This window comes from Amblyomma americanum, chromosome 2 (genome assembly GCF_052857255.1).
Source record: "Amblyomma americanum isolate KBUSLIRL-KWMA chromosome 2, ASM5285725v1, whole genome shotgun sequence".
NCBI lineage: Eukaryota > Metazoa > Arthropoda > Arachnida > Ixodida > Ixodidae > Amblyomma > Amblyomma americanum.
The window spans coordinates 204,173,211-204,199,789 of NC_135498.1; the positions used below are offsets into that span (position 1 = coordinate 204,173,211).

The 26,579-nt window shown below is 46.7% G+C and overlaps 1 protein-coding gene across 1 annotated transcript in view; it reads right to left on the minus strand.

Moving 5' to 3' along the window:
* The window catches only part of LOC144119413 (uncharacterized), a 599,791-nt gene that overhangs the window by 529,451 nt on the left and 43,761 nt on the right, over positions 1-26,579 (minus strand). The window contains exon 5 of the mRNA XM_077652039.1: positions 5,521-5,688. Coding sequence (XP_077508165.1) covers positions 5,521-5,688 — 168 coding nt within the window. The remainder of the gene's footprint in view (positions 1-5,520; positions 5,689-26,579) is intronic.

The window sequence follows — 26,579 nt, forward strand, 5'->3', positions numbered from 1 at the left end:
AAAGAACCCTAAGTGATCGAAATTTCCGGAGCCCTTCACTACGGCGTCACTCATAGCCTCAGTCGCTTTGGGACGTTAAACCCCCATAAACCAAACCATAAACCAAACCATCCGGATGTCGATGCAGATACAGTCACTCTTCCTGAAGCCCCATGCGTTTACAGATAATAATGGTCATGTAAATAAATCTGCAGTGGAAGTTAGCAAAAAAACGATTTGGAGATCGGCGGCTCAAAAGCAGAGAGGTGGCATAAGGGTAGAGCTGTAAGAAAACGTATTTAAAGATAATGGCGAATTTTAACAACTTACAACACAAACAAAAATGATGGCCACTGCCATCACCTCGTTTAAAAGGGCACGCTCCTACCTTTCATCCGTCATTGTCCGCCTGCTCAGCTCGCGGTCGTGCTCTACGCTTTGCTTGAATTACCGTATTCCTTTATTGTAGTTCTGACTTGCTTACTTTATTTCATGCTGTTGTTCAAGGACGGTAACTGGAGCGCGGGGCCAGTGTAGGAAGAACGAATAAAATATTATATACGTTTTCTTTGCCATCCTTCCTGTCTGTACAGTATTTCGTTCGATAGAAAAGATTTTCTTCACAAAATGCACCACATGACTACCCGTATCACAGAATTCCGCACAATACATATCTCAATATGACGACGAATCCGAGATGCTAAATACAGCTAAAGCGGCGTATCTGGCATTTTTAACACGTCATTTCGTCCCCACTGAGTGCATGTACTATATACACGCATGATATACCTTAAAATCGTGCTTAATCAAAAGTTGTTTAGTTTTTGTATAAACACATAAAAAAAGCTACCGGGGGCACATCAGTCTCCTTGCGTCCTATGAAAGTGAAAGCTGCCTTTGGTTCATGCCCATGTTCTCTACTAAACATCCTTAGATGGCCGCGAGTCCTCATGCTATTATCGACGCAGTGGTACGGAGGTTAAGCGATGCGCCACTGCACTGGTAATGACTATTCCTGTCACAGCCAGTAGGACGGATTGTGCGACCCATGTTCGCCTTTCCGAGCAACTTCTCGCGCAGTTGGCGTGAAGCTCCTCCGAACTTACCCGAGCTCCCTTTCATTGGCTGCAGCTCGCGTGGCGCTGCTCCGACCTTACTCGAGCGAGTTACAACCGAGTAACCGAGTTATTGGAGTGCGCAGGAAGTGTGGAGAGTTCTTCTGGATACCTTCCGTGGAGGCCACGCATGAGCAAAGGACGTTTTTGCATTAAGTCTGCTACCCCGCCATAGTCAGTTCTGCCATGCTAGCGCATGCGGCACGAAGGGAGTTTTGTTAATATACAGCTGCATAATACGTTCCCACAACGAACCGGCTCTTCTGCAGACGAGACATAATGTCTGCTTCGTGAACGGCAGTAGGAAACTTCCAGTTTATGGTCGACGGCGCCGTAATAAAATGCTGCACCAAAGAAAGCATATGCAGGTAACGTTGCTCATCGTAACCGCGTGTTCTAGCTCTCTGCGCCATTTTCAAGGTCGCCGGCGCCGCAATTATGGAAAGCATTGGTAAAAAGCACTGGTTTCAAAGGCCGCGCGTGTGGAAAATTCAGACTAAGTGAAGAGCGAGTGAGTTTTCCTCCGTGCATCCGCAAATAGAAAGCGCCGCCAACTATCCGGGATGGAAATGGGTCGCACGTTCCTCCTGGTTGAGTCTTGAACCATCAGGAGAGTTCAGAAGTATGGCGAATCAAGCTAGTTGGTGCAGTAATGTTATATTCTGAAGCGCAGGAATGACCCGGACACAGAAGGAGACTGACGCGGATAAGCGCTACTTACCATTGGTTTATTGTGTGAAAACCGGCAGCGCTTCATGCATATCCTCAAACACTAAATATAAAGCACCAGTATGCATAAATGCAGGAGATAAGTGTGATACCAAAACAAAGCAGGAAACGTGCGCGACTACTGTGCTACACTAAGGAAAGCAATGTCTTTTTTTCTGTTAACGTAATTGATGATGAAGTGATGCAGATGTTTCCTTGTGATACTATTATCAGTACTGCTAAGATTTCTCAAGTTCTCAACTTAATCATTGCCAAATCATCGGAAGGAGTGGCGATCCACTAACTGAAGAAATCATAGAAAACAAAAAATGGCATCAGCAGGAAGGATCTGCATCAGTTCACCGTTAACTTCAGTAACAAAAAAAAGAGCTCGCTTTCTTTAACATCGCACAGTAATCGGGTACATGTATTCCTGGTGCCGGTTAAATATCGCTTTGCTATGTCGTAATGTATGCTTGCTGGTGCTCTGTTTTCAGTGCCTGAGGACATGCGTAAAGCGCTTGTGGTTTTCACACTATAAACCAGTTGGATGTAGTGCTCGTTCGTGTTAATCTCTTTCTGTGTCTTTCCGGCGGTTAGGAATAATGACATCAGGAGAGTGATTACCGTGGAAATAAGGGGGTATGGACAGAGCTTAGGAATGCGCAACTGTTGCGTGTTTACCTCGAGAGCCACCAGGTGATTGTTGTGGAAGAAGCAGGGAATGGAGGAGGGTAGGGAGTGCCACGAGATTAACCAAGACTCTGGTAAGCGTGGAAGATGCAGGGTGTGATGTCGGTGGCGGAATGTTCCACAAGACGGTGGTCTTCAGGGGAACCAACTAGAGGTTGCTTACCGTGGGAGGATTGTATGGCGACAACGTAAGAGTGCGCAACAGGAATGTAGTCACTGGGGACGAAGGAGAAAGCGGTGAGATCCAATGAAGGTGCAACAGGAGACTGGCTGCAACTGGAACTTCCCGCTGGGTATTATTACTCTGGAAGGAAGGAGGTATGGCGAGAGCTTAAAAATTCGCGACCGAAGGAGACTTTCCATGGGAACCACGCAAAGGCTGGCTGCGATGGAATGAGGAAGAGAAGGGTTACCGTCAAAGGACGAGGGTATGGCCAGATATAAGAATGCGCAGAAGGAGGATGTCTGCACGGGAACCATCCTAAAAGTCGCACTGCAGAAGGAGTAAATTAAGTACGGCGAGAGGGGAGGGCTGTAGCACGGCCCGTCTGCGGCGGCCGCTACGAAGCGCACCGCTCCAGATGCTGAGGTGGTGTCATGCGCCTGGATAGACAAACTGGAGAGTCTGAACACTGAAGCGCTGGCAGACGACGGACGAAGGGAGGACTAGGCACACAGTGCGCTGAACTAACAACTTTAATAAAACAGGAGGGCGATCCGCACGTTTTTATACAGTTACCCAAGATTAGCCAGTGATTACATGGCGCATGCGCAAATAAAAAAAATGAAAAACGCTTCCCCTGCTTTTAGGTTGCTTTTTAGTTTTAATTGCGCATGCGCCATGTAATCACTGGCTAATCATGGTTAATTGTATAAAAACGTGCGGATCGCCCTCCTTTTTGTATTAAAGTTGTTAGTTCAGCACTGTGTGGCCAGATATAAGAATGCGCAGAAGGAGGATGTCTGCACGGGAACCATCCTAAGAGTCGCACTGCAGAAGGAGTAAATTAAGTACGGCGAGAGGGGAGGGCTGTAGCACGGCCCGTCTGCGGCGGCCGCTACGAAGCGCACCGCTCCAGATGCTCAGGTGGTGTCATGCGCCTGGATAGACAAACTGGAGAGTCTGAACACTGAAGCGCTGGCAGACGACGGACGAAGGGAGGACTAGGCACACAGTGCGCTGAACTAACAACTTTAATAAAACAGGAGGGCGATCCGCACGTTTTTATACAGTTACCCAAGATTAGCCAGTGATTACATGGCGCATGCGCAAATAAAAAAAATGAAAAACGCTTCCCCTGCTTTTAGGTTGCTTTTTAGTTTTAATTGCGCATGCGCCATGTAATCACTGGCTAATCTTGGTTAATTGTATAAAAACGTGCGGATCGCCCTCCTTTTTGTATTAAAGTTGTTAGTACAGCACTGTGTGACTTGTCCTCCCTTCGGTCCGTCGTCTGCCAGCGCTTCAGTGTTCAGAATGTCAAACCAACTCGCCCAGCAACACACCCTGCTCAAACTGGAGAGGAACGCTAGACAAAGCACGAGTATGTACCAAACTAAAGAGTGCTCTATAGCCATGCATATGCATGGCACTGTCAGGTATTTTGACTAAGTATATCAGGCAACCAAAATATCTGAACAGCAGTCTCTGAATCTGGCGTTATACAGCGGTGACCGTCCTGGGATATTTTTTTCCTTCTTTGTTGACGTCTAGCTTTTGCCCGCTCAATACGGTAAACTCGTGACAATGCTAGAGGGTTTCCTTTCAGTGTTCAAATTAACGGAAATATATCTTGGAAGCACATTGGTTGTCACTAGCTACATCGACATCGGCACGCACGCCCCTTTGTCCAGCGGCTGAATCGCTTGAGAGCGATGTCATTATCTAATAAGTTAAGTGGACATCTTTGAGTGCGGGGTCATTTAGGATCCGCCCAGCCCCTGGGCATGCCCCTTTGTACTCGTCAGGAAGAACAGATGCAGCCCGTTTTGCGTTAGATTCAACGATATTGCGCGCACAGATATATATCCTCTTCCACGTATGATGCCATCGGCTGGATCCTAGGCGCACAATTCTAACCTCTGAGCCTACCCTCGGTTTTGTTTCAGGTGTCCGTGGGTGCTGCTGACCGGCAGTAGAACAGATTTTGCTGCTCCCGGCGGCCTCTCCGAATTTAACGCCATGCCGTTTGGCTTCAGCAACGACCGACCACGCGCGCTGAAGAAAGCCGGAATCTCACAACCCAGTAGGAGCCAGTAGTGATCCATCCTATACCGCAGATTGACTCGTGTCGCTATAGGTTGCTTCTACCAGCTTTTAAAGAACCAAGGCCCGTACCGGGCTAACCAGCAAACAACTCCTGTGAACTACATTATCCAAATGTTTCTGCCGACGCGGGCATGAAACAGTACACGTCGACCGCCTCAAGTGTTCCGGCCATCCGCCTTTTATGCTGAGTTCAATCAGTTAGCACAATGCCCTTTTTAATTTGGAGGTGTTTGTAGGGTGCAGCCACGCTCGGTCAATGTTTTGAGACAAGACAATGATACAGAAGCGCGACGCTCGCTTGGAAACCGAACGTTAGGCTTTTGGTGCCGCGAATTAAGCACATCTAACTAAGCTGAAACCCGGTTTACAGAGTTTTGCTCTTCAACAAAATTTTGTGGGTCGTTGTGCCAGTTGGCCTGTTCGAGCTTTTTTTGGAAGGAAACGCGAAATGTCATGACTTGACACTAAATTTAGTTGTACTGAAAAAAAGAGGAAAATGTTCGAAGGAATTCTGTACGTGAGCAATTCATTACTGGGCCGCTTCCTTTGAACTCCGACACAACGACAGACAACGAGAGATTTTTCTGTGCAGACTTGCGCAAGAAATTCAATATTTTCTGTAAGGAAAGCATTCGTGCTTCACCAGAAGCACTGATGTGTGTTCCGCGTGCATGAGGTTGTAACTTTAATTTAGATTCCTCAACACACCCTTCACAGGGTGTTTTTAAGGACATTCTCGCACAAAAAAGTACGTACTGTCTATGAGTTCCAGTGCGTATTCTGCGGCATAGTCTTCGGCAGCCGTTTCAGCCGTCTCGTAGATGGCAAGGCTGGATGCTTCGATGGCGCGTCCTCCACACGCCCAGCGAGAGAAGTCAGCGCAACGCGTCTCACTCCAGTTGATCCAGCCGAGCATTCGCAGCGCTAAAAACGAAAGAGCCGCATGTTCAGAAAAGTCAAAACCAAGGGAACGAAATGATGCTCAGGCAATGGTTTGATAAAATGAACAATTATATAAGGCGCGACATGGGAGGAGGAAACCAGTGGTAAAAAAAGGAAAGTTTCGGTGCTTACCAGATGCATGCATATTATTTTAACTTGTGTGATGAATATTAAGCTTAAAGCATTAATAGCAGAATTGTGCCTGGTTCCTCCAAGAATGCGCAGATTCATTTAATATGAAATGGCAGAAAGTTTGCACAAATATGAATTATTTGGCTATTTTTTTTAATAAAGTTTGAAATGACTTTCTATATTACACTGAAAACAAAAATCTACTTGGCGAAAAATGAAGAATGGGCTTGTCAGATATATATTTATTTACTTATTTTATTTACAAATACTGCAAATCATTTCGGCTAAATCAGGAGTTTGACGATACACAAGATCAAGCTGCCAGGTTGACAAATAAGACACTGTGCCCTAAACCAAAAGCACACAAAAATAAACAAAACCTTGGAGAAAACCACAGAAAATTGTTCGAATCATTTACTATAGCCGGTAAGCAGCTCCAGTCTGCAGTATTTCTTGGAAAAGAAACTGTTTATATGCTTGCGTACGCGCAAAATTGGGACTATTGAGATTGTGAGTATGTCTGGTTCTTCGAGCTGTAAATTTCTTTATACAATCACATCTGTCTATGGTTAGCGTACCTTTAAGTAATTTGTGAAAACATTTTATCTGTGAAGTTTAACAGGAACCGCTAACGGACGGATACCGCGTTGCTGCCTCAGAAGTGAGGCTGAATCTTCCAGTTTATAATTGCTGAATATAAGCCGAAGAGCATTCCTTTGTACGCGCTCCAACCGGTTGATGTCATTTTAAGTATGGGGGTCTCAAATTACCGCCACGTATTCTAGTTTGGACCTAATAAAAGTATTACAGGCTAGCGACCTTGTTTTTATCGTAGATGTTTGAAGTTTCTGCTTTATAAATCCCAATTTCCGTAATGAATAACTGCAGACATCTGATATATAACTAGACGACGAAAGTGTGTTCGTTCGTGTAACACCCAGACACTTATAAAACTCAAACTCATTAACAGAACTATCCTGAAGCCAATATGAAAAAATGCTGGGTGTTTTTCTGCTAGTTATTCGTAACAGCACAGTTCTCTCCGCATTAAGTTCCATGCCTTATATTTTGCACCAATTGTCAATCGCAGAAGTGCATTTTCTAATAGGGCATCAACGTCAGCAGATCAAATTTCTTTTAAAAACACAGTCATCCGCGAATAATCTGACAGACACGTCACAATGCACTACATGTTCCAAAGAATTAATATCAAATAAAAACAAAAGCGGGCGTACGACACTGTATTGTGGGACTCTAGAAGTAAGATATAATACATGAGGTCAACAGCTTCTAATGTACACAAACTGTGTCCTAACCCTAAGATATGCTTATATCCGTGGAGTTATATTTTATGGTAGCCCGATTTGTTCAACCTTAAGCAGAAATTCTTTATGTGACACCTTATCAAATGCCTTTTGAAAGTCCAAAAACAACTTATTATATTAACCGGACACATGAAGAAGTCGCGATATTTCGAAAAGCGTAGACACCAGCTGGTTGGCAGTCGACATGTTGCTCCTAATCTGTGTTGATGTTTCGTCAAGATAAATTTTCGATCTAAGATTTCATACACATAATTGGCTACAGCACGCTGTAACAACCTGCAGCAGGTACTGGTTGTTGACACTGAGCGGTAATTAGTTACTTAAAGTCGATCACTTTTCTTGAAGATCAGAACTGCGCGTGCTTTCCTCCAACACAGTGGTATCTAAGCTGTTTGAATAGAGAAATTAAAAATATGCGTTAATAAGCCTGAAACATGTTCCGCATAGCGCCTCAGGAACACGTTCAGTACGTCATCAGGTCCGGAAGCCTTTTTAGGATTCAATTTTGTAACATCGACAAAACTCCTTAACGTGATATGACTAGCTCGCGGAAGGGGGGGGGGGGGGGAGGCACCAAGAGCTGATATCTGAATCTGACTCATCATGCTTAGAAAAAACGATTTGAAATATCTATTAAATTGGCTAGCTATCGCAGTTGCATTCGTTAGTTCTTCGTCTTGGGATTTCAATTTCAGAACTTCTTTACTGTCCCCGAGATAACGCCAAAACTTGCATGGATCCCATTTTATGAAATCAGTAAGGCTTTTATTAAAAACCTTGTGCCGAGGTTGATTAATGTTTGTTAAGAACTTTTTTTTAGGTCCGAATATTGATGCCCGCCAGATTTTTCGTGCTTTCTTAGCCGCTTTATTTTACGTTCCGCGAGTTTATTATCCCGGTTAGTCCAGGGGTTATGTGGATGCATGTTTATCTTCTTCAGAGGGACAATGTTTGTAATACAAAACTGAACTGCACGGCAGAAAAGCTGCTACAAGTAGTTGACTTCACGCGAAGTGCCAGAAAACTGTTCGCCTAAATAATCAGTTATTGCGACGTCATACGCTCTGTTGTATCGCCTAAGTGTAATCTGTGGTGCTCTTTTTTGTGCTTCAGAGCTTCAACTCAGCAGATGGAGGATATCAGTTTGTGGTCAGAGATACCAGCTTCTACAGAAAGCTTACCCCCGATAAGTTTATCGGTAAAAAATAATAATGTCTAATATAGATTTTTCACGAGTAGGCTGTTTGACGATTTGATCAAGAGAGAGGGAGAATTTTATGTCCAGTAGCAGGTCGCAAGAAGCCGGATATTCGTTATTGGGGCTGTTCCAATCAATTCCTGGCAAGTTGAAGTCCCTTGTCACTATCACATTTTTGCCACGCAACTGAAAATTGTACAAATTGTTCATAAAATTATCACTTCCACCAGGAGCACGATAAACTGCACATAGATGTAATGTTTCCTAACACATTTCTAGTTTCAATAGCAATGCTTCAGATGACTTGAAGACTTCTACAATGGACACGTCAATAGCAATCTCAGTAATAATTGCGACACCACCACCTCGATAACTACGCTCACATCATTATATTCTATAGCCGGGCGGAAGAACTTCTTCACCACGAATTTCTTCGTGCAACCAACCTTCCGTTACTACACACACGTGGTGGTCATGCAAGAACAAAGTGTTTTCCAGCATGTAATTTTTATTTACGACGCTTCGTGCGTTTATACAGAGCAAACGCAGCTGTTTCTGTGACCGCTGAGTGTCGGAGTACTACTGTCCCTTAGTTCCTTAGGAGGTTCTGACGCATCATCCCAGATGTATGTGCGGTTGTCGATCCGAAGCTTATCATGCACATGCAAAACCCTTTTGCCTTCATCTTTAAACTTATCTGCACTCGCCCATAGGAGCTTGCTTTCCCGTAATGCGTCAGCGCAGAAGTCATTTTGCAAGTATATTCGTGTTACTTTTAGCTTATAGGCACTGCGCACCACCGTGTTTTTCTAAGTAGTCTAAAAAGTATAAAATAATGGGGCGTGCCCTAGCCGAATTTCCAACTCTGTGAATCCCAGATACCGACGAGCACTTAACACCGAGCTTATCCTGGATCAGGTCTTTAACAACTTTATTACATTTGTATATATGGTTTGCTCTTTATATTGTTTGCTTTGCTTTGGATTATGGTGTTCGACACCCCAATGCGGCTCAGGGCATGATTAACTGAGTGCTGCACTAATGCTCCTTAAAAGAGCGGGGCGCCCAGAGTGCCAATAAGTGCCTTTGCAGTCCGTGAGCCTCAAAATGCAATACGCTTGAACCTTTGCACGCTTGAAGCACTCAAGGATCCATTAAAATCATGATCAGTGCACCCTAATCTAAAGAACAAGGAATGAAATAGTGGGAAGGGAGTGTTAAGTCCTTAAGCGCGCAGCTTCTCTGTGGTGTACAAAACACCATGCGTTTCAATTTGCGCATTCCAGTCTTACACCAATTTTCGATGTCCCGATAGAGTGTATATTTCCACAGCGTGCATATTTTCTGAAGTAATGCACCTCTGCGTTATACACTAAGCAATTAATGCACTGATGGCGTTTGCTGCCTACGTTGTTTCCCATGTAACTGCAACAGCTTCCTTCGAGTGTGCTCAAAATAAGTGATGCGTTTTTGTGTGAGTTTGCGTGTTTTTTATTTGTGCGGACAAGAGCAGACAACGCACTCTCAGCAGAACAGGACTTGGCCACCATGGTTCACTATTTGGCCAGAAGTCCCTACATTAATACACCGATTGCCCTTCGACGCTCATTCCCCCGCGCCTGCGAAGCTACTGACCAAGGCGGTGCTAAGACGTGTTAAGCAGCGGAGGATGCTAGAAATCTATAGCTCCGGTTTAAATATTAAAGCTAGAACAGTATCCAGTGAGGATAGCCTAGCACTGCTGTTCCTGGAACTGGCGGGTATTAAAATGCATTCCGTAGGGCTTAGCAAGGTAAGAAGAAAAAATAAAGCGTATTCAGTTGAAAAGGCAGGGCACGCACTATGCTGTCGTGGATTAGCGGACAGAGGAGGAGTAGGCATGGGATTCCTAATCATTTAGAATATTGCTGGGAACATCGAGAAATTCTATGATATTACCAAGAGGGTGCTGGTTATCGTAATTAAGCTCAATAAGAGGTATAAATTGAATGATGAGCAGGCCTGCCCACCTGCATCCATCCAAGATGACCAGATCGCTGAAAGCATCCATGAAGACTTGGACCTGGCAATGAGTGAAGGATAACACAGTGCGCTCTACCAATGGCCGACTCCAATGCTAATGTAGGCGAGAAGCGGGCTGTACACCGGGTAGTGGGCGGCTAGGGTAAGGGTATAGGAATAGAAGGTGGCAGTTAGTAGTAGAGTTCTCAGAGAGAAATAATTGGCGCGCCATGAATACCTTCTTCCAGAAAAGCCATAACAGGACGTGGACATGGAATAGCCCCAATGGCGAGAGAAAAATGAAATATTTCATGAAGGAGCTAGACACCGCAGCGGACACGGGACAGAGAAAGAAGACGACACAGGGCGGTACTTGCAACTAAAATTTTATTTGAAACTTCATGGCTTTATAAAGACAGAGGCACGTGTGATCCCACAATCAGGTAAAAAAGGGGGGATGAAAAGCAACAGATAACAAGACCTAACTGACAACAATGCACATGAAAGATATGCGAGTCACAATCTACAGAAATCAGACTTTAAAACGTTATGCAATGCTCATCATGCGAGTCACAATCTACAGATAACACCAACTGGCCTACACATCTACCCTCCTAAGAAATATTTCATACTGTGCGCTTATTCTGGCATAGTGGATGATGTGGTGGTCCATGGAAAGATTCGCTGTAGCAGCCATTGCAGGGTAAGGTCTTGAATCAGCCTGCACTTGAGCAGGTAGCCAAAGAAACTAGTGAGGCAGAAGCCCATCGGCGTGTTAGAGGTAAAGAGAAAACAGATGAATTCACGGTGTCGCTGCATAACACATTTTAGGGCTAAACCAACGACGACGACCCTTATTTTCAAGCAATGGACCATAACATCAGAGCTGCCATTACCGAATGCGCAATAGAAGTATCCGTTAGGTTGATTAGATAGGATACCGACGAGACAGGGTACGCTAACGCATTAAAAGACTTTAAGACAACAGGTAAAATATATCTGGAAGAGTTATCAAAGACAATCAATAAGCGCAAGGTCACCAACATAGCAAGTTTAACACGTAGAGAATCGAGCAGGCTATACCTAACCCATGTAGCTCGAAAGTGGTGAAGCGGTAACTCGGCACGAGCGAAAATCAGATGTTTGCGGTAAGAGGTAAGGTGGGCAATGTCATTAGGAATATGAATAAGATAGTTACATTATGAGGCTAATTCAACACAAACAGATACAGTAGAGTAAGTAATCAGGCCATCAATGAAGGAGAGCAATTCAATATCCTGCCAAAAACGAAAGCTTAAAAATTGCCCCTCTAGACACACGATGCCTTATAACCTCGAGCTTTGTGGAAGATTAGAAAATGAGTAACATCTTGATTGTTAGTAGAAGGACGCAAATAACTTGAAAATTTAGACCGGTGAGCTTGCTGTTAGTTGTGTGGAGGGAATTTACTAAGGTAATCGCTAAAAAAACAAGGAGAACTCTAGACTGCAATCAACCAACTGAACAGGCAGGTTTTCGTAGAGGCTTCCTCAAAATGCACCTTATTAACCCTATTAATCAGGTGTTGGAAAATGCGCAGAATATAACCAACGCTTATATATACCCTTCGCGTTTACTAGGAAGCTTTTGACTCCGCTTAAATCTCCGCAGTCATGAAGGCAATTCGAAATCAGGTGTAGATGACGCTTATGGAACATACTGAAAAATATCGTTAAAGGCAGCACGGCAGCCATAGTCCTCCATAATGCAAGATATATAATTCTTACAACAAAGGGTGTCAGGCAAGGAGGCGCGATCTCTCCAATGCTATTCATTGCCTCTCTACAAGCTGTATGCACAACTCTGGATTAGACACAACTGGGAATAAGTTGTAATAAAATATACCTTAGTAATTTGCGATTTGCTGATGTCATCACCTTGGTAAGTCACAAAGTGATGAACTGCAAAGCATGATAAATGGCAGACCAGCAGAGGAGGATGGTGCGCCTAACAATTATTATGCGGAAAACCAAAGTAACGTTCAACTGTTTTGGAAGAGAGCAGCAGTTTATGATTTGTAGCCAGACGCTGGAAGTGGTAAGAGAAGCCGCCTGCTTAGGACAGGTAGCGACCGCAGATCGGGATCACGAGGGTGAAAAAAAAACAAAGAATTTGGTGGAGCGCAGTTTATAGGTTGTCAGATCATGAATGACATTTTAGCAATATCCCTCAATAGATAGTGTATATTCAAAAAGGGTTTCTGGTGGGCTAGTTGGTTCTTCTCCTTCAAGATTAAACTTCGCGAAAAAGTTGGAAGTGGGCGCTCTGTGCGTGTACGTAGTTCTCCATATCCCCGTTCTTTTGCGCAGTTTAACCATGAAGAAAGTGCACAACAGCTGTATCTATACCGGTACTCGCCTACTGGGCAGAAAAGTGGCGACTAAGAAAAAGAGTTAAAATTAGATTGAGGATGACACAGCGCACTATATATATGGAAAGAAAGATTATAGGTGCAACGTTAGGAGATCGGAAGAGGGCAGAATGGGTAAGAAATCAAACACGGGGTTATGACGTCCTAGTCTAAACCGAGAGCCAGTAGGCTTGTTCAGGGCATGTGATACGAATGCAAAAGAATTGATGGCGTTTAAGGATGACGGACTGAATTCCAACAGAAGGCATGCGTAGCAAAAAGTGACAGGAAGTTGAGTGGACGGAAAAGGTTAAGAAGCTAGTGGTCGTAAGGTGGCTTCGGCTGGTACAGGACACGATTAAACAGATAAAAATGAGGCCTTTGTCCTGCAGCTGGCATAGTGAAGCTGATGATGATGACATAAATTTTAATATGTCTACATTTTTAGATAAAGATGGGTCATTTGGTTTACGCACTCGTAAACTTCCTGTGTTTTTCTCCGGATAATGAGTGGATACTAAAGATTCTCTGCGGGGTTAGATCAGGCGTGCAACATGTTTTGAAATAATTCAATGTGAAGAAAGCCGGTATTGCTTTTTTTTTATTTTGCATGCAAACTATTTGTGCGCCAAACTCGAAGCCTGCAAGTCCGAGGACAGCAGGCTACGTGAGGGCTGCATTTTTAGCCGCGACAGCCGCCGCACCGTTGTCACCACTTCGCGCACTTTTCCATGCGCTCCCAGACACCCTTAGAGCGTGTGGGGGTAGCGGTCTCGGTCGCAAAGCAGATGCCCTCGACTCAGCGTGGCAAGTTCAGCCAGAGACCAGCTACCAAGTGACAAGGGGGTTGGTCGTTTGGTGCCAAGCTTTCGCCGGTCGCAAGCCAGAGAATGTGTCGGAGTGAAAGGTTCACAAAACAAAACAAAGTTTATACAGCAGAGACGATACAGCGGATTTCACAATCGCTCGTACGAGCAGATAGGAAGTGATTTACAAATACAATGCAACTCGTGGAAAGTAACCATAAAGAGAGAGATAGCAATTCAACCAAACCTTTTCACCTAAAGTGCACTAACACAGAGAAAGACAAAACGCAATTTGTTCACCGGGCACTGCGACAGTCCGACGACCGGAAGAGCACGACGAGGCCGATCCGCAGGCTGGCGCACGTTGCCTCGCTGGTCCTTGACTGGTCGAGTGGTGTTCAGCCGGGAGTTGATCGGGCGCGCTTCTCGGAAGCTTAAACGGTGGCTCGGGCTAACAGACAGCGGTTGCAGCCCCTCATTTATAGGCGCAGCCCGCGTCTGTTTGTTCTTAGCGCCAAGGCAGTCGCACACATACAGGCAGTATCAACTGCACAAGCTCCCCCTCCTTCTCGCGCCGGGCGCGCAACCCCATTGGTCGAGCGCGGAAATCACCGTCCGGAAAAATCTAGGTCATTCTCGCCACGCTGAGTCATCGGCGCAGGAGCGAAAGGGAGAGTATCACTTTAGCGAGGACAAGGTTGCCCCCTTTCTGTCGATAACGAGCAGAAACTTCTCCGACATTCGAGAGAAATCGACGCCGCGCATGGCTACGTATACTTTGGCGCAACGCCGGCGAGCGGAGTGAAAAGCACACGCAAGGGTTACGCGCTCTCCGGGGGTCCTTCCCTGCTGTTTTTTTGTTGTATTTTACCACGCGCGGGCGCGATTACTTACGCGCAGCGCCGTTTTTTTTCGAATATACGCCATATTTTGTGACACTGCACCTTCCTTTAAAAATACTGCGCAACAATATTCACAAAACACAAAATTTGTACGCATATGCTTGAGCTCACAAACTATTTGGCCAATGCCAAAATACACGCATCAATACAATGATGCCCCCACATATAACACTTGAAAATATTAAAAGGGGCTTAAATACATGCCCCAACTCGGTAAAACATTAACAAAACATTACACAGGGAGCACACAAGTTCAAGGCATTCCTGCGCCTAAATTTCCAAATTCGGCGTATGCAGTCGGTTCGGCATAAACTTGCCCCGCTCGAGATTTCGGAAGCGTTTGTGGTTCGCTTTCTAACGCGACTATGGGTTTTCTTCCGGTCGCGTGTTCTGCTCGTTTTCCTCTTTCTACAGAAGTTTCTCTTCCGAACGCGGTTCTGGCTCTGCTTTCTACTCGTACTCCTCTGAGTGTTCCTGCTCGGACTTCGAGCCCTTCCTCTTTTTCTTCGGCTTGGGCGTCTGTTGCGAACCGATTTTACGCCAGTTTGCTCATGACGGCTCCACTTTTCGTGTGTTTCTTTTTCTCTGCGCGCGCTTTTCTGTTTGCGCTTGCGCTTCCACACTGAGTCCGTTCTGAAAGTTGGGCTCGATCGTCGCAGTTTAATTTTCACTTTGCTGCCTTGTTCGTGCAGCTTGCTTGCACCCGACTCAGCTGTTTTCATTTTGGTTCTTTTTTGTCCTACTTCCTCATTCTTCTACGAGCCAAGCCCGTTTCTTGTTCATTTGCATCATTCGAGATTAGTTCTCGCGATGAAGCCACTGGTTCAATCCCCTTTTGTTCTTCGAACGCTGAACTTTCTTGACTTACTCTCTTGAGCCGGTCACTTTCAGTGCACTCGTGCTTCATTCCTTGCACTGCAATTTCACCTTCCTCACAGGCAAAGTTTTCATAACCTTCCACATCGGAAAAGACATTCTCGCTGAACGAGGGTTCACTCTGAACAGATTCCGTTTCTTCACTGAGCGTACTTTCCTCAGCGGCAACTGCGTCGACGTATTGGCACTCTTTGGCATTTGACCATTCATTCTCACGGTCACTACTGCACCAATCAGACGTGCAGCACTCTGACTTCTCAGTGAAGCTCCTGCTTTCTACCTCAACGTCAGACGCCTTCCTTAAGGTCCCCTCTGACTGAAGTGTCAGGTTGGCATGTTCCACACTGCCTACTACCTCGGCAGTAGCGACACTCACTTTCCTGAGGAAGCGACACTTTGGTCTGATCCTCACTCTCTTTAATCTGAGTTGTAGGAGCGGGTTGTTCCACAGCCGCACTCTGGCCTGTGGAGCTAGCTACAACCTCTTCTGTGGTTTCCAATAAATCAGACTCGTTAGTCTTCCACCTGGCCTCGACCACGTTTGAGCTCCACTGGCTCCCTGACGTTGTTCAAAAGCCGAACCTCAGCCAGCTTCCTCTCAAGGATTGCATACTATCTTTGAAATTCTTTTTCTCTATATTCTCGTTGTCTTTGTATCTCTTTCGCAGCGGCTTCTATAGCACACTGCCTTTCTTTCTCTGTTTCTTCTTGTTTTTTCTGTCATTCTCTTTCTCTCTCTTCTCGAACCTCTTTCCATTTTTCGTCCACCCACTGAACAAGTGCAGTTCCCTTCAGACCTTTCTGAATGCTTAGCTCGGATATATCCTTCATATTCATTAAGAGCCTGAACTCTTCAGATGCAGCACATAACCTCTGCTCTGTGAACCTCTCCAACATGTTCAGCGCGGTACTTCACAAAATCGCTCTGCTGCTAAACACTCGTTTACGACCTCTTCGTAAACTCCTTCCGACTCTTTATCCATTCTCTGTGCTTGCGAAGCACCAAACGTCCTGTCGTGGACGCCAGAATAAGTCACCACTTCGCGCACTTTTGCGTGCACTCCCAGACACCCTCAGAGCGCGTGGGAGTAGCGGTCTCGGTCACAAAAGAGATGCCGTCTACTCAGCGTGGCAAGCTCAGCCGGAGATTTGCTACCAAGTGACATGGGTGTTGGTCGTTTGGTGCCCAGCTTTCACCGGTCGCAAGTAAGAGAATGGGTCGGAGCCAAAGGTTCACAAAACAAAACAAAGTTTATACAGCTGAGAGACGATGCAGAGGTTTTCACAATCACTCGTACGAGCAGATATGAAGTGATTTACAAATACAATGCACTAGTGCGAAGTAACAATAGAGATAACAATTCAACAAAATCTTTGCACCTATAGTGCTTCACACAGAGAGACAAATAAACAAAACAATTTGTTCACCGGGCACTGCGACAGTCCGACGACCTGAGGAGCACGAAGGGGCAGATCCGCATGTCGGCGCACGTTGCCTCTTTGGTCGAGTGGTGTTCTCCCGGAAGTCGAGCAGGCGCGCTTCTCGGAAGCTTAAACGGTGGCTCGGGCGAACAGACAGCGGTTGCAGCCCCTCATATAAAAGCGCAGCCCGCGTCTGTTCTTCGCGCCAAGGCAGTCGCGCACATACAGACAGTACAACTGCGCAATCTCCTTCTCCTTCTCGCGCCGGGCGCGTGACCCCATTGGCCGAGCGCGGAAATAACCGTCAAGAAAAATTTATGTCATTCTCGCCACGCTGAGTCGTCGGTGCAGGAGCGAAGGGGAGAGGGTATCATTTTAGCGTGGACAAGGCTACCCCTTTCCCTCGACAAGGAGCAGAAACTTCGACATTCTAGAGAAATCGACGCCGCGAGTGGCTATGTTTACTTTGGCGCCCCGCCGACGAGCTGAGTGAAAAGCCCACACAAGGTTTAAGCGCTCTCCGGCCGTCCTTCTCCGCTGTTTTTTGTTTTATTTTACCGCGCGCTGGCGCGATTGCTTACACGTATCGCCGTTTTTTTTTTTTGATGCTCCGAAATTTGTGACAACGGTAGCCACATATATGATAAGCTGCCAGGAAACATTTAAAATTTTATTTATTAAAGGTTTTGAATTAGAACGCAGATTATAGTAATAAGCGTGTAAAGCTTGCGCTATTGTATGAACCCTCCACTCACGTGGTGTGGACAGAGAAAATTCCTTCTCTCTACTTTCAGGATTAAAGAGAGAGAACTAAGTTAGAAGGAAGAGATTGAGAATGATTTGAAGGGCACTGCTTGAAGTGCACCGTGGTCTCCTGTCAGAGTCCATGGGCGGCGATAGTGAAAAGGAGGTATGACGTCACAATTACTCCTGGAATGGAACAGGAGAGTGAAGCAGGCTTAGGCGTATCACATGGTGATTAATGGAATAGTTCACGCCACCCGGTCGCTCGGTGTGAATTCAAAAGCGGCAGCTGTTGCTCCGTCTGTAAAAACACTAAAGCCAGTGCATAGACTGGAACATTGATCATCTGTATTTGCTTTACCACGGCCACATTTAGTATGGCTTTGCTTGGCAGGCGGTACGCAACGAGATTTCTCTTAGGCTGAGGGCAGCAGAGAGCGACGGGCACTTTACCTGAAAGCCGAGTGCACCTGTTGCTCTCGCCGCAGAAGTGCTCGGCGTGCGTTGATTGCGCAAATTGAGCCAAACAAATGATTGAATCTTTCAGCACCTAAGCGTTTACCTTTGCCTTAGATCTATCACTGCAACTTATAATCTGAGGTAGTTGGTGATTACTAATTTATGTTCCCCATATCTGTCAAGCCGTTTCACCAGCCATCTTTTCACCATCCACCTGCAAGGCATCACGCAGTCTGTTGAGCTAGCCGCCGACTGCAAGGCCCTCACAAGTGGTTCGGGTGCCTAGTAGAGAAGCCGATAGCGATAAGGCCTGAAGGCTGCAGTAATCCCTACATTCTTGTCGCGCGGATTACGTAACGGTTCACCACGAGACCACAATGGCATGTAGCACGCGGGACGGAGGAGTACAAGAAATCAAGAGGAAGAGACGGAGAGTCCCGCAACGATACAGATGCACCGTCGAAGCAGCGCTGCACGTGTCGCCGGAGGCTAACTCTCAACATGGGGAATAGAAAGGTGGGGAGAACTGCAAGTAATGAAACGGAATAGACTCGGCGCAGGTAGGACACACACAAGCTGCGAGGCCAGGCGATACCGTGATAACAGCTCCGCCGGCCGAAGCAAGTCGTTGGACCCGAAAGAGCCTAAACCAACGCGGGCGCAGCACCACAATCGTGCGCTCACGAAGTAGTAAATCGCATTTTGCAGATTCAACGCATCTTTCATGGCAGTGAACGAACCGATGATGCTTCTCCAGTTCTGCGAAGAGACGAAGACACGGACACAGAGGGAGACTTACAAGGACGAGCCCTCCGTGTCCGTGTTGACTGCAGCGCTTCACAAAATCGCATGTACGCGAATAGCCCGATCAGTCATCCTTCTACCCTAGCTATTGCCATCGATGTCCAGGTCCCCTCACATGGACGCTTTCCACGAAGGACATTCGGTGCCTTACATAGGCCTTACTTTCAGGGGCTACAATCCAAAATTGTTCAATCCCTATGAAATACTGTGCCTGGAGTAGTGATGACAACCGCCCGATGTGTTTTCACTGCGGCGACACTGGCCAAGTCCATCGGCATTGCAGTATACGCGCGGCCTGTATCACCCACTGTGGCCACACAACCGCCACCGACCACGAACGTGTGTAATCGGCTTGCGTCAAACAGTGCAAATCAGTCATAGCTATTGGCTCGGGTCATCCCCCAGTCTACCTCCTTCAGCAACAAGTAATAAGATGAAAGCTACGACGGCTCCACTCAATCCCGGAACGCGAAGCTCAGGCGACAAGCCCTGACGACACCAAGGCTGACGTACGATTCGGAGACAGGCACCCATCACTTGTAAATCGCCATCCATCGCCGCAGTTACCATTTCGGTCGCCCCGGAATGGACTATTCAGTCGTTGGCTGCACTTTTCGGCTTAAACTCAGCAAAGTGGGGATTTCTTGGGGCAGTATTAAGAAGGATACGTGGGTAATCTCATCACGCCTACTGGACGCCCAAAGAGTAAATGAAGAGATCACCTTCCCGAGCAGGTTCGTAGTTCGCCTCACTCCGCATAGAGCAGTCATTGACCTACTTTCAAAGTCGCTGACACTCTCTCCCAACCATGCTCCCGTAAACATGAACATCGTGCTGTTAAAGTGTACTCGAGAATAAAGTCAGCCCCCTTCCTTCCCCTGGTAAGCTTTAAAGCCCTTGTAGGCTAAGGCAAACCAAAATATTTCGAAGGCTTCATCGAAGGTTCAGTAGATGCTCCTAGACTGGGACTTGCCATACAAAAGGCACGGCCCTTATAAGGAACCGGCAAATTAAGGTTCTAGCAGCTACCTGAAGCAAATAATTCTGACATCTATTCACAAAGACATTGACTCTTATTTAAACAGACATACTGCCATCGCGTTCCCAAACAACGCCGCCATAATCAGCAACTTATTAACCTCTCTGACGTTGCATCAAGATCTTCACCAGCCTTAACCATAGAGTCTAACCCAACGCTGCTCTAGCACAGAGCACCACTATACGAAAAGCCAGCTTCAATGCTACAGCGGGTGTTTTTCGCCATATTAGGTCCCACAAATTGTGACTGCGGAGAGTCATTGTTGCAAATCAACACGCCCGACCGCTCCCTGTTCACCGAAGTCCCCACAAGTACTGGGTCTGTCAAGTTGAGAAAGTTTGTCCGATTAAGTTATCCAGCACTCCTCAAGCACTGGGCTCGACTGGCGGCACTGTTGATAAAAAATTGGCAGAATTTTCCGGAGATGAGGTGGCCGCAGCTGAAACATAGCAGGAGGTTATAGGTTGTTTAATGGATGAGTCCTTTGTCCAATGATGATCGCAGTTAAGATGATAACCATGAAATATAGCACACACCGACAGTCCTGTGATTGCCGTAGCTTAAAGGTTATGCATACCCCACCCGCGCAGCATGACCATCAGGGCTGGGTATTGAACAACCAATAATTCTCACCAATGGATGTTACGGCGGGCACGGGCGGAGTGCACTCGACCACGGGAACTGAATGTACTAGCCTTTATTACGCCGACCTGCATGTTTAGGTCAAATATCATGCCATTTCGGCTCTTCACCACGTCAACATTGTTCCAAGAAACTATGCGCACGGTGCTGGTGAACCTGATAAAGCTGATATAGCCGACCTTTTTTTCTTACGTAGAAAATGTCGTAGCTTTGGCGGCGAGATTTAACGAACGCTTAAAAAGGTTATGGGCTTGCACGACATGGCCATGTCTCCTAGACTAACACTGAAATCAGAAAAACGCCGCATCGCTTACATTTCCGCGAATAAAAAAAACGCATCTGTTGTTTCGCGGCCACATCGTCAGCAAAGAGGAACTAAGCTCGTCCCGCAGCAACAAGGTGCTATTGCATCATTTCCACAGCCCACAGAGAATCTGTGCGCAGGTTTTGTAGATGTGTCCATAATAATGGCAATTGATCAAAAAGGCTGTGGCCAAGTATGATTCATTAATAATGTTATCGGATGAAGATCGATCCTTAGAATGTGAAGGACAGTCAATCGAAGCACGAAAGGAACTCCGCCATCATCTACAGCTGCCGGACATCATAGGACAAATACATCTCTACAGAATCAGTGGGCCTACGTTAGCCCTTCTGTACCGAAGCCGGAAGCCAACTTTTATAACTAGGTACCATCCAAGATGTGTAAAGGCTACCACGCCTTCTCAGCTTGTCAACTTGAAAGCCTGCTTAGACCACCTCGCTAGCTGGAACCTGCGACTAAAGAGTCCAAGATCAACAGAGCCTACCGTTATGAACGCTAGCGCTTCGACGTACAGTCTCCGAGGCCTTGTCGTTGCGCCTACGAAAGATGACGCCTTACAGGAATCAACAAGCACCTGTGATTTTACGCAACAGCAGCGCGGTAGCCCTAAGCTACATCGACGCGTCAGGCAAGCCGAACCAAAGACGCCTGGAACGTTCAAATGTGGGTTGTCTTCGTCCTTATAATGCACAATTTTTGTGGACAAAACTTCGCATGTGGCGTCACCACCACCCATTTTGGCCCTGCAATCCTTCGAGAAGAAATTGTGCCGGATCCATACATAAATAACAGAATTTCGGTTGTACAGTCTAGCGTGATTTGAAGCTGATCCCTCCAGCCTGAACCCACTCATGTTAAAAGCTCTTGAGCCACATTTTTATAAAATGGGCAAAAAGAAATACATTGGCGAAAATAATGAAGCGCCGACCAAAAGGTGTTGTCAAGATGGAAGGACGTTTCGACTTCCACACGAAGTCTTGTTCACTGATGGAAAAATTTCGCACACAAAGCTTAAGTACGTTGTGCTAATCGTCGCAGGCATCTAGCGTACATGGGCGGTAGATTGCCGATGTTACGGTAGAGCGTCTGATCTGTTGTCTGGATAAACAGAGACTCCAGATATTGGCGTGACATCCAGTTTTTCTCACGGCCGATAATTGCCGCTTCTTCCCAAGCGATATCATGCTTCGTGTTTTCAACGTGTTCAGCCAGTACGTTGGAACAAGCCTTCTTTTTCTTGACATCATTCTTGTGCTCATTCAGCCGTCTTTCAAAGTTTCCGCTTTCACCTATGTAGGAGTGATCGCAGTCTGAGCAGGAGATTTTATAAATTACTCCGGGAAACTTTTCCTTTTTTAGCTTGTCCTTTACGGACACCAACTCGTGACGAAGCTTGCACGCAGGCACGTGAGCTATATGCACATCGTAGGTGCGAAAAATGCGGGCCAATGACTCGCTCACGCCTGGCACATAGGGTATTGCAGCTCGGGCACGGCAAGGTAGGCGAACGGGCTGAGCTGGTCTCGTTGTCTGCTGTATTACAGCGTTCACGAAGTGCTGTGGGTAGCCACAATTGTTGAGCTCGCGTCGCACTTGGCCTATGTCAGAGGCTTTTTCTTCGGGTTTCGAGCATATTCTTTCCGCACGACGGACGAGGGTAGAAACGACGGAGCGCTTATGGCACGTAGGATGGACTGAATTAAAGTGAAGGTATTAGCCTGTGTGCGTGTCCTTTCTGTACACCTTGAATGATAGGCGGTCATCACGTCGCTCCACCATGACGTCCAGAAAAGAAAGACGGCCAGAAATCTCCTCCTCGACGGTAAACTGGATAGAATCTTCCATGCTGTTCAAATGCTTCGTGAAAGCAGCCAAGGCATTCTTTTTGATTATGCAAAAGCAGTCATCAATGTACCGCAGGAAGACCTTCGGGCGCGGCTCGAACGAAGCCAAAGCGCGGCTTTCCAGTGCTTCCATTGTGAGGTTTGCGGTTGTGACCGAGATAGATGCTCCCATGGCAGTGCCATGAACCTGCTTGTAGACAGTGCCCCGAAAGATGAAGTACGTGTTCTTCAAGCAAAACTGCAGAAGCTTCAACAGGTCCGATGGATCGATGGGTGTCCTAGCACTGAGTCCGTCGTCGTCTCGAAGCGCTGAACGGCATACCTCCACCGCCAGATCCACGGGGACGCTGGTAAACAGTGATCTGACGTCAAATGACACCATTATCTCGTCGCTGTCAATCGTGATTTCACGTATTTTTTCAGTAAAATCAAAGGAGTTGCGTACGAAAGTCGGTCTCTTGCCAACGAGTGGCGAAAAAAACTTTGTGCAAGTAGCCTGAAAGCCGGTACAAGGGAGAGCGGGTAAAATCCACTATTGGTCGCATTGGAACGCCTGGCTTGTGGATCTTCGGGAGGCCATATAAAGCAGGGGCAGATCCATTGTGGCAGAGGAGCGTGAAGTATAACAACCTCTGCTGTGGTGGAACAAACTGGAAGACGTCTGTCAAAAGCCTTTGCAACTCTCGCTCTACCTTGAGTGTAGGGTCCCGCTTGAGTCGCATGTACGTGCCATCATCCTCCAGAAGCTTCGTCATTTTCTCAACGTAGTCGCTGTGGTTTAGGATGACGGTGGCGTTGCCCTTGTCAGCAGGTAGGATTACGATATCCTTATTGCTCCGCAGACTCCTGACTGCATCACGCTCCTGAGCAAGGAGTGGGGTGGGGTGCCGATGTGGCAGCTTGGCGAGTATGCTGATCGCACGGGTACGAGCTTCTTCTCGGCGATTGTTTTCCACACGTCCCACAGCCTGTTCCACGGCAAAGATGATTTTTATTGCGTCCAGAGCCGCTCCCGTATTGAAGCAACTGTCGGAGTGCAAGGACTCAATAAGGCACCTTCAGAACCAAGCCTTTTTGCCCGTCGCCGCCTTGAACACCAGTGTCCGAACGAGTTCGTCAGCATCCAGTTGCACGCGAACTTCGTAGCTAGTCTACAGTCTGGTTAGCGTGGGCGCACACACAAAGAGAAGCTAATCAGACTGCTACCTGGCCGTAAAGGGAGTCCGGCCAACAGACCTACCCCCACCGTCCACAATCTGTCTTCGTATAGGCCTACTCGAACAGAGCTCGCCGTTCTGGAGCTTGGTTTGAACTTCAATACGAGAGCGGCTCCGGACGCAAGAAAAATCATCTGTGCCGTGGAACAGGCTGTGGGACGTGTGGAAAACAATCGCCGAGAAGAAGCTCAACAATTGTCGCTACCCACAGCACTTCGTGAACGCTGTAATACAGCAGACAACGAGACCAGCTCAGCCCGTTCGCCTACCTTGCCGTGCCCGAGCTGCAATACCCTATGTGCCAGGCGTGAGCGAGTCATTGGCCCGCATTTTTCGCACCTACGATGTGCATATAGCTCACGTGCCTGCGTGCAAGCTTCGTCACGAGTTGGTGTCCGTAAAGGACAAGCTAAAAAAGGAAAAGTTTCCCGGAGTAATTTATAAAATCCCCTGCTCAGACTGCGATCACTCCTACATAGGTGAAAGCGGAAACATTGAAAGACGGCTGAATGAGCACAAGAATGATGTCAAGAAAAAGAAGGCTTGTTCCAACGCACTGGCTGAACACGTTGAAAACACGAAGCATGATATCGCTTGGGAAGAAGCGGCAATTATCGGCCGTGAGAAAAACTGGATGTCACGCCAATATCTGGAGTCTCTGTTTATCCAGACAACAGATCAGACGCTCAACCGTAACATCGGCAATCTACCGCCCTCGTGCGCTAGATGCCTGCGACGATTAGCACAACGTACTTAAGCTTTGTGTGCGAAATTTTTCCATCAGTGAACAAGACTTCCGTGTGGAAGTCGAAACGTCCTTCCATCTTGACAACACCTTTTGGTCGGCGCTTCATTATTTTCGCCAATGTATTCACCCGACCAGACGAGATTTCGTCGAACCTTAGATTTCAAAAGAAATACACCTCAGCTAGCAAAAGGATTCCTCTATGCTGGACCGTTGCTTTTATGGCATCCTAAGCTACCGTCAAGGCAAAAAAGGTTTATTTGTCCATGCTGGCTCGAAAGACCCACGATTACCTTAAAGTCACGCGAGACGAGCATCTTCCACCGAATCCAGGACGTAGCCTCGTGTATCCAGTGATGTTCCACACCAAGTTAAAGGTTCGTACGTTGCAAAGCTCCGAAAGTGAAATCGCCATTTTAGGCGAAGCCACCTGAACAGTCATTCTAGCACATTCCTATGGTCGTACCCGGCCTCTTCCCCACTTCAGCGCGAGGCAACTAGTGGATACCTACAGTGACCGTATACATAACACTTACATTGAAGACCAATCAATATACCCGACGGTTGCGCAGCGCAAGTTTCGTGAATCTTTTTTGAAAGTAGCTTTCTTTGCCACGACATTGTCGACGCTTTCTTTACAAACAATGGCAGTGTGTTTACTGCCAATCCTGCACTACTGCGAAACCCGCCGCTGGAGGACGACTACGTACCACCTAAAGAATAATGGGCGAATTAACGCTTAAGCGACGGTACCGACATGTGTTTGCGCACAAAACGTTAGGCGTAATCCTGCCCTTAACATGCCTGCACAGGAAAGGAGCTGATGAGTGCTCATGTGCGGAAGAAAACCGGACCACGCTCGACGCCACATTACTAGGAATCAGTATCGAAGCTGACCCGACGTCGCCGCCTGTATACCGTGTGCTGGAAGCCCGACAGCTCAGCCCGGTGCGCAAGGGGCCCAACAGTGGAACGAATATAAGCAGCAAAAGTTCTGCCGGAGTTATATAAAATACAGTGGTCGCAACGGGTTTACACTCCGATTTGCAGCGGGATTTCTCAAAGTCTGCGACTATACTATTAGTTCGTAACAGAGCCATAGAACCTCAGCGGCACCGTTGGAAGTGGCACTGAGAAACACTCTGTGGTTCCAATTCTGTTTCGCTCTCAGCATCGAGTCCAGGCTTCATTTAAAAAAGTGCAATACAAAGATGCTTTTTTGTAAAGCTTTTTTTTCATCCTTGTTCTTTAGCGGTGCCGGTACCCGGTCTCGTTGCGCTGTATTCAAACAAGAAGCCACTAAATTTTTCTGCATGGATTGTAGCACCGTGGAACGCTTTCTACGATGCTCAAGACCATTTTGTTCGTTTTCAAAATTTCTACGCCATCAATAAAGAGCTCTCGGTCTATTGAGAAGGGCCTTCTTTATATGCAGGTCAGTGCTCTTAGTGCTGTATGCACCGCGGATGGCCATATATTTAAGCGATTGCTAACGGCCGCGGTTCAGTAGAAACCTCAGCGACTGCCGTTGTGCCGCAAAAATTCGGATCGGCTGGAAAGGTTTGGCGTCAAAAGTGGAGCGGCAGAATTAAAAAAAATTATTAAAATCGCACGTAAATTGCCATTACAAGGTCGCAGCTTCATGCAGTCAGCATTGATATATAAGTGTGTAAAGTAAATTAATAATGCTAAAAAATAAAGATAAATTAATAGGGAATCAAGCCCTTGACCCTTGCCGGCAGACACACTACTCCTAGGCCACGCAGGCACTTTTGTACGGCTTGGTTAAAGCGGAGTATTATATGCATGCCGCGTGGTCTTCCGCACAATGTGCTAGCTTGCGCCTCCATGCTAATGAGTATGCAACTTATTATAGTAACTAATTAAGAGAGTGGTGATTATGCAATGTTAGTGAAAGGAGAGCATATACAAACGATTGCATGCTTGTGTCACGTGAAATTGATCTCGTAATATGGCACCATTACCCGAGCACGTGAAAGGGT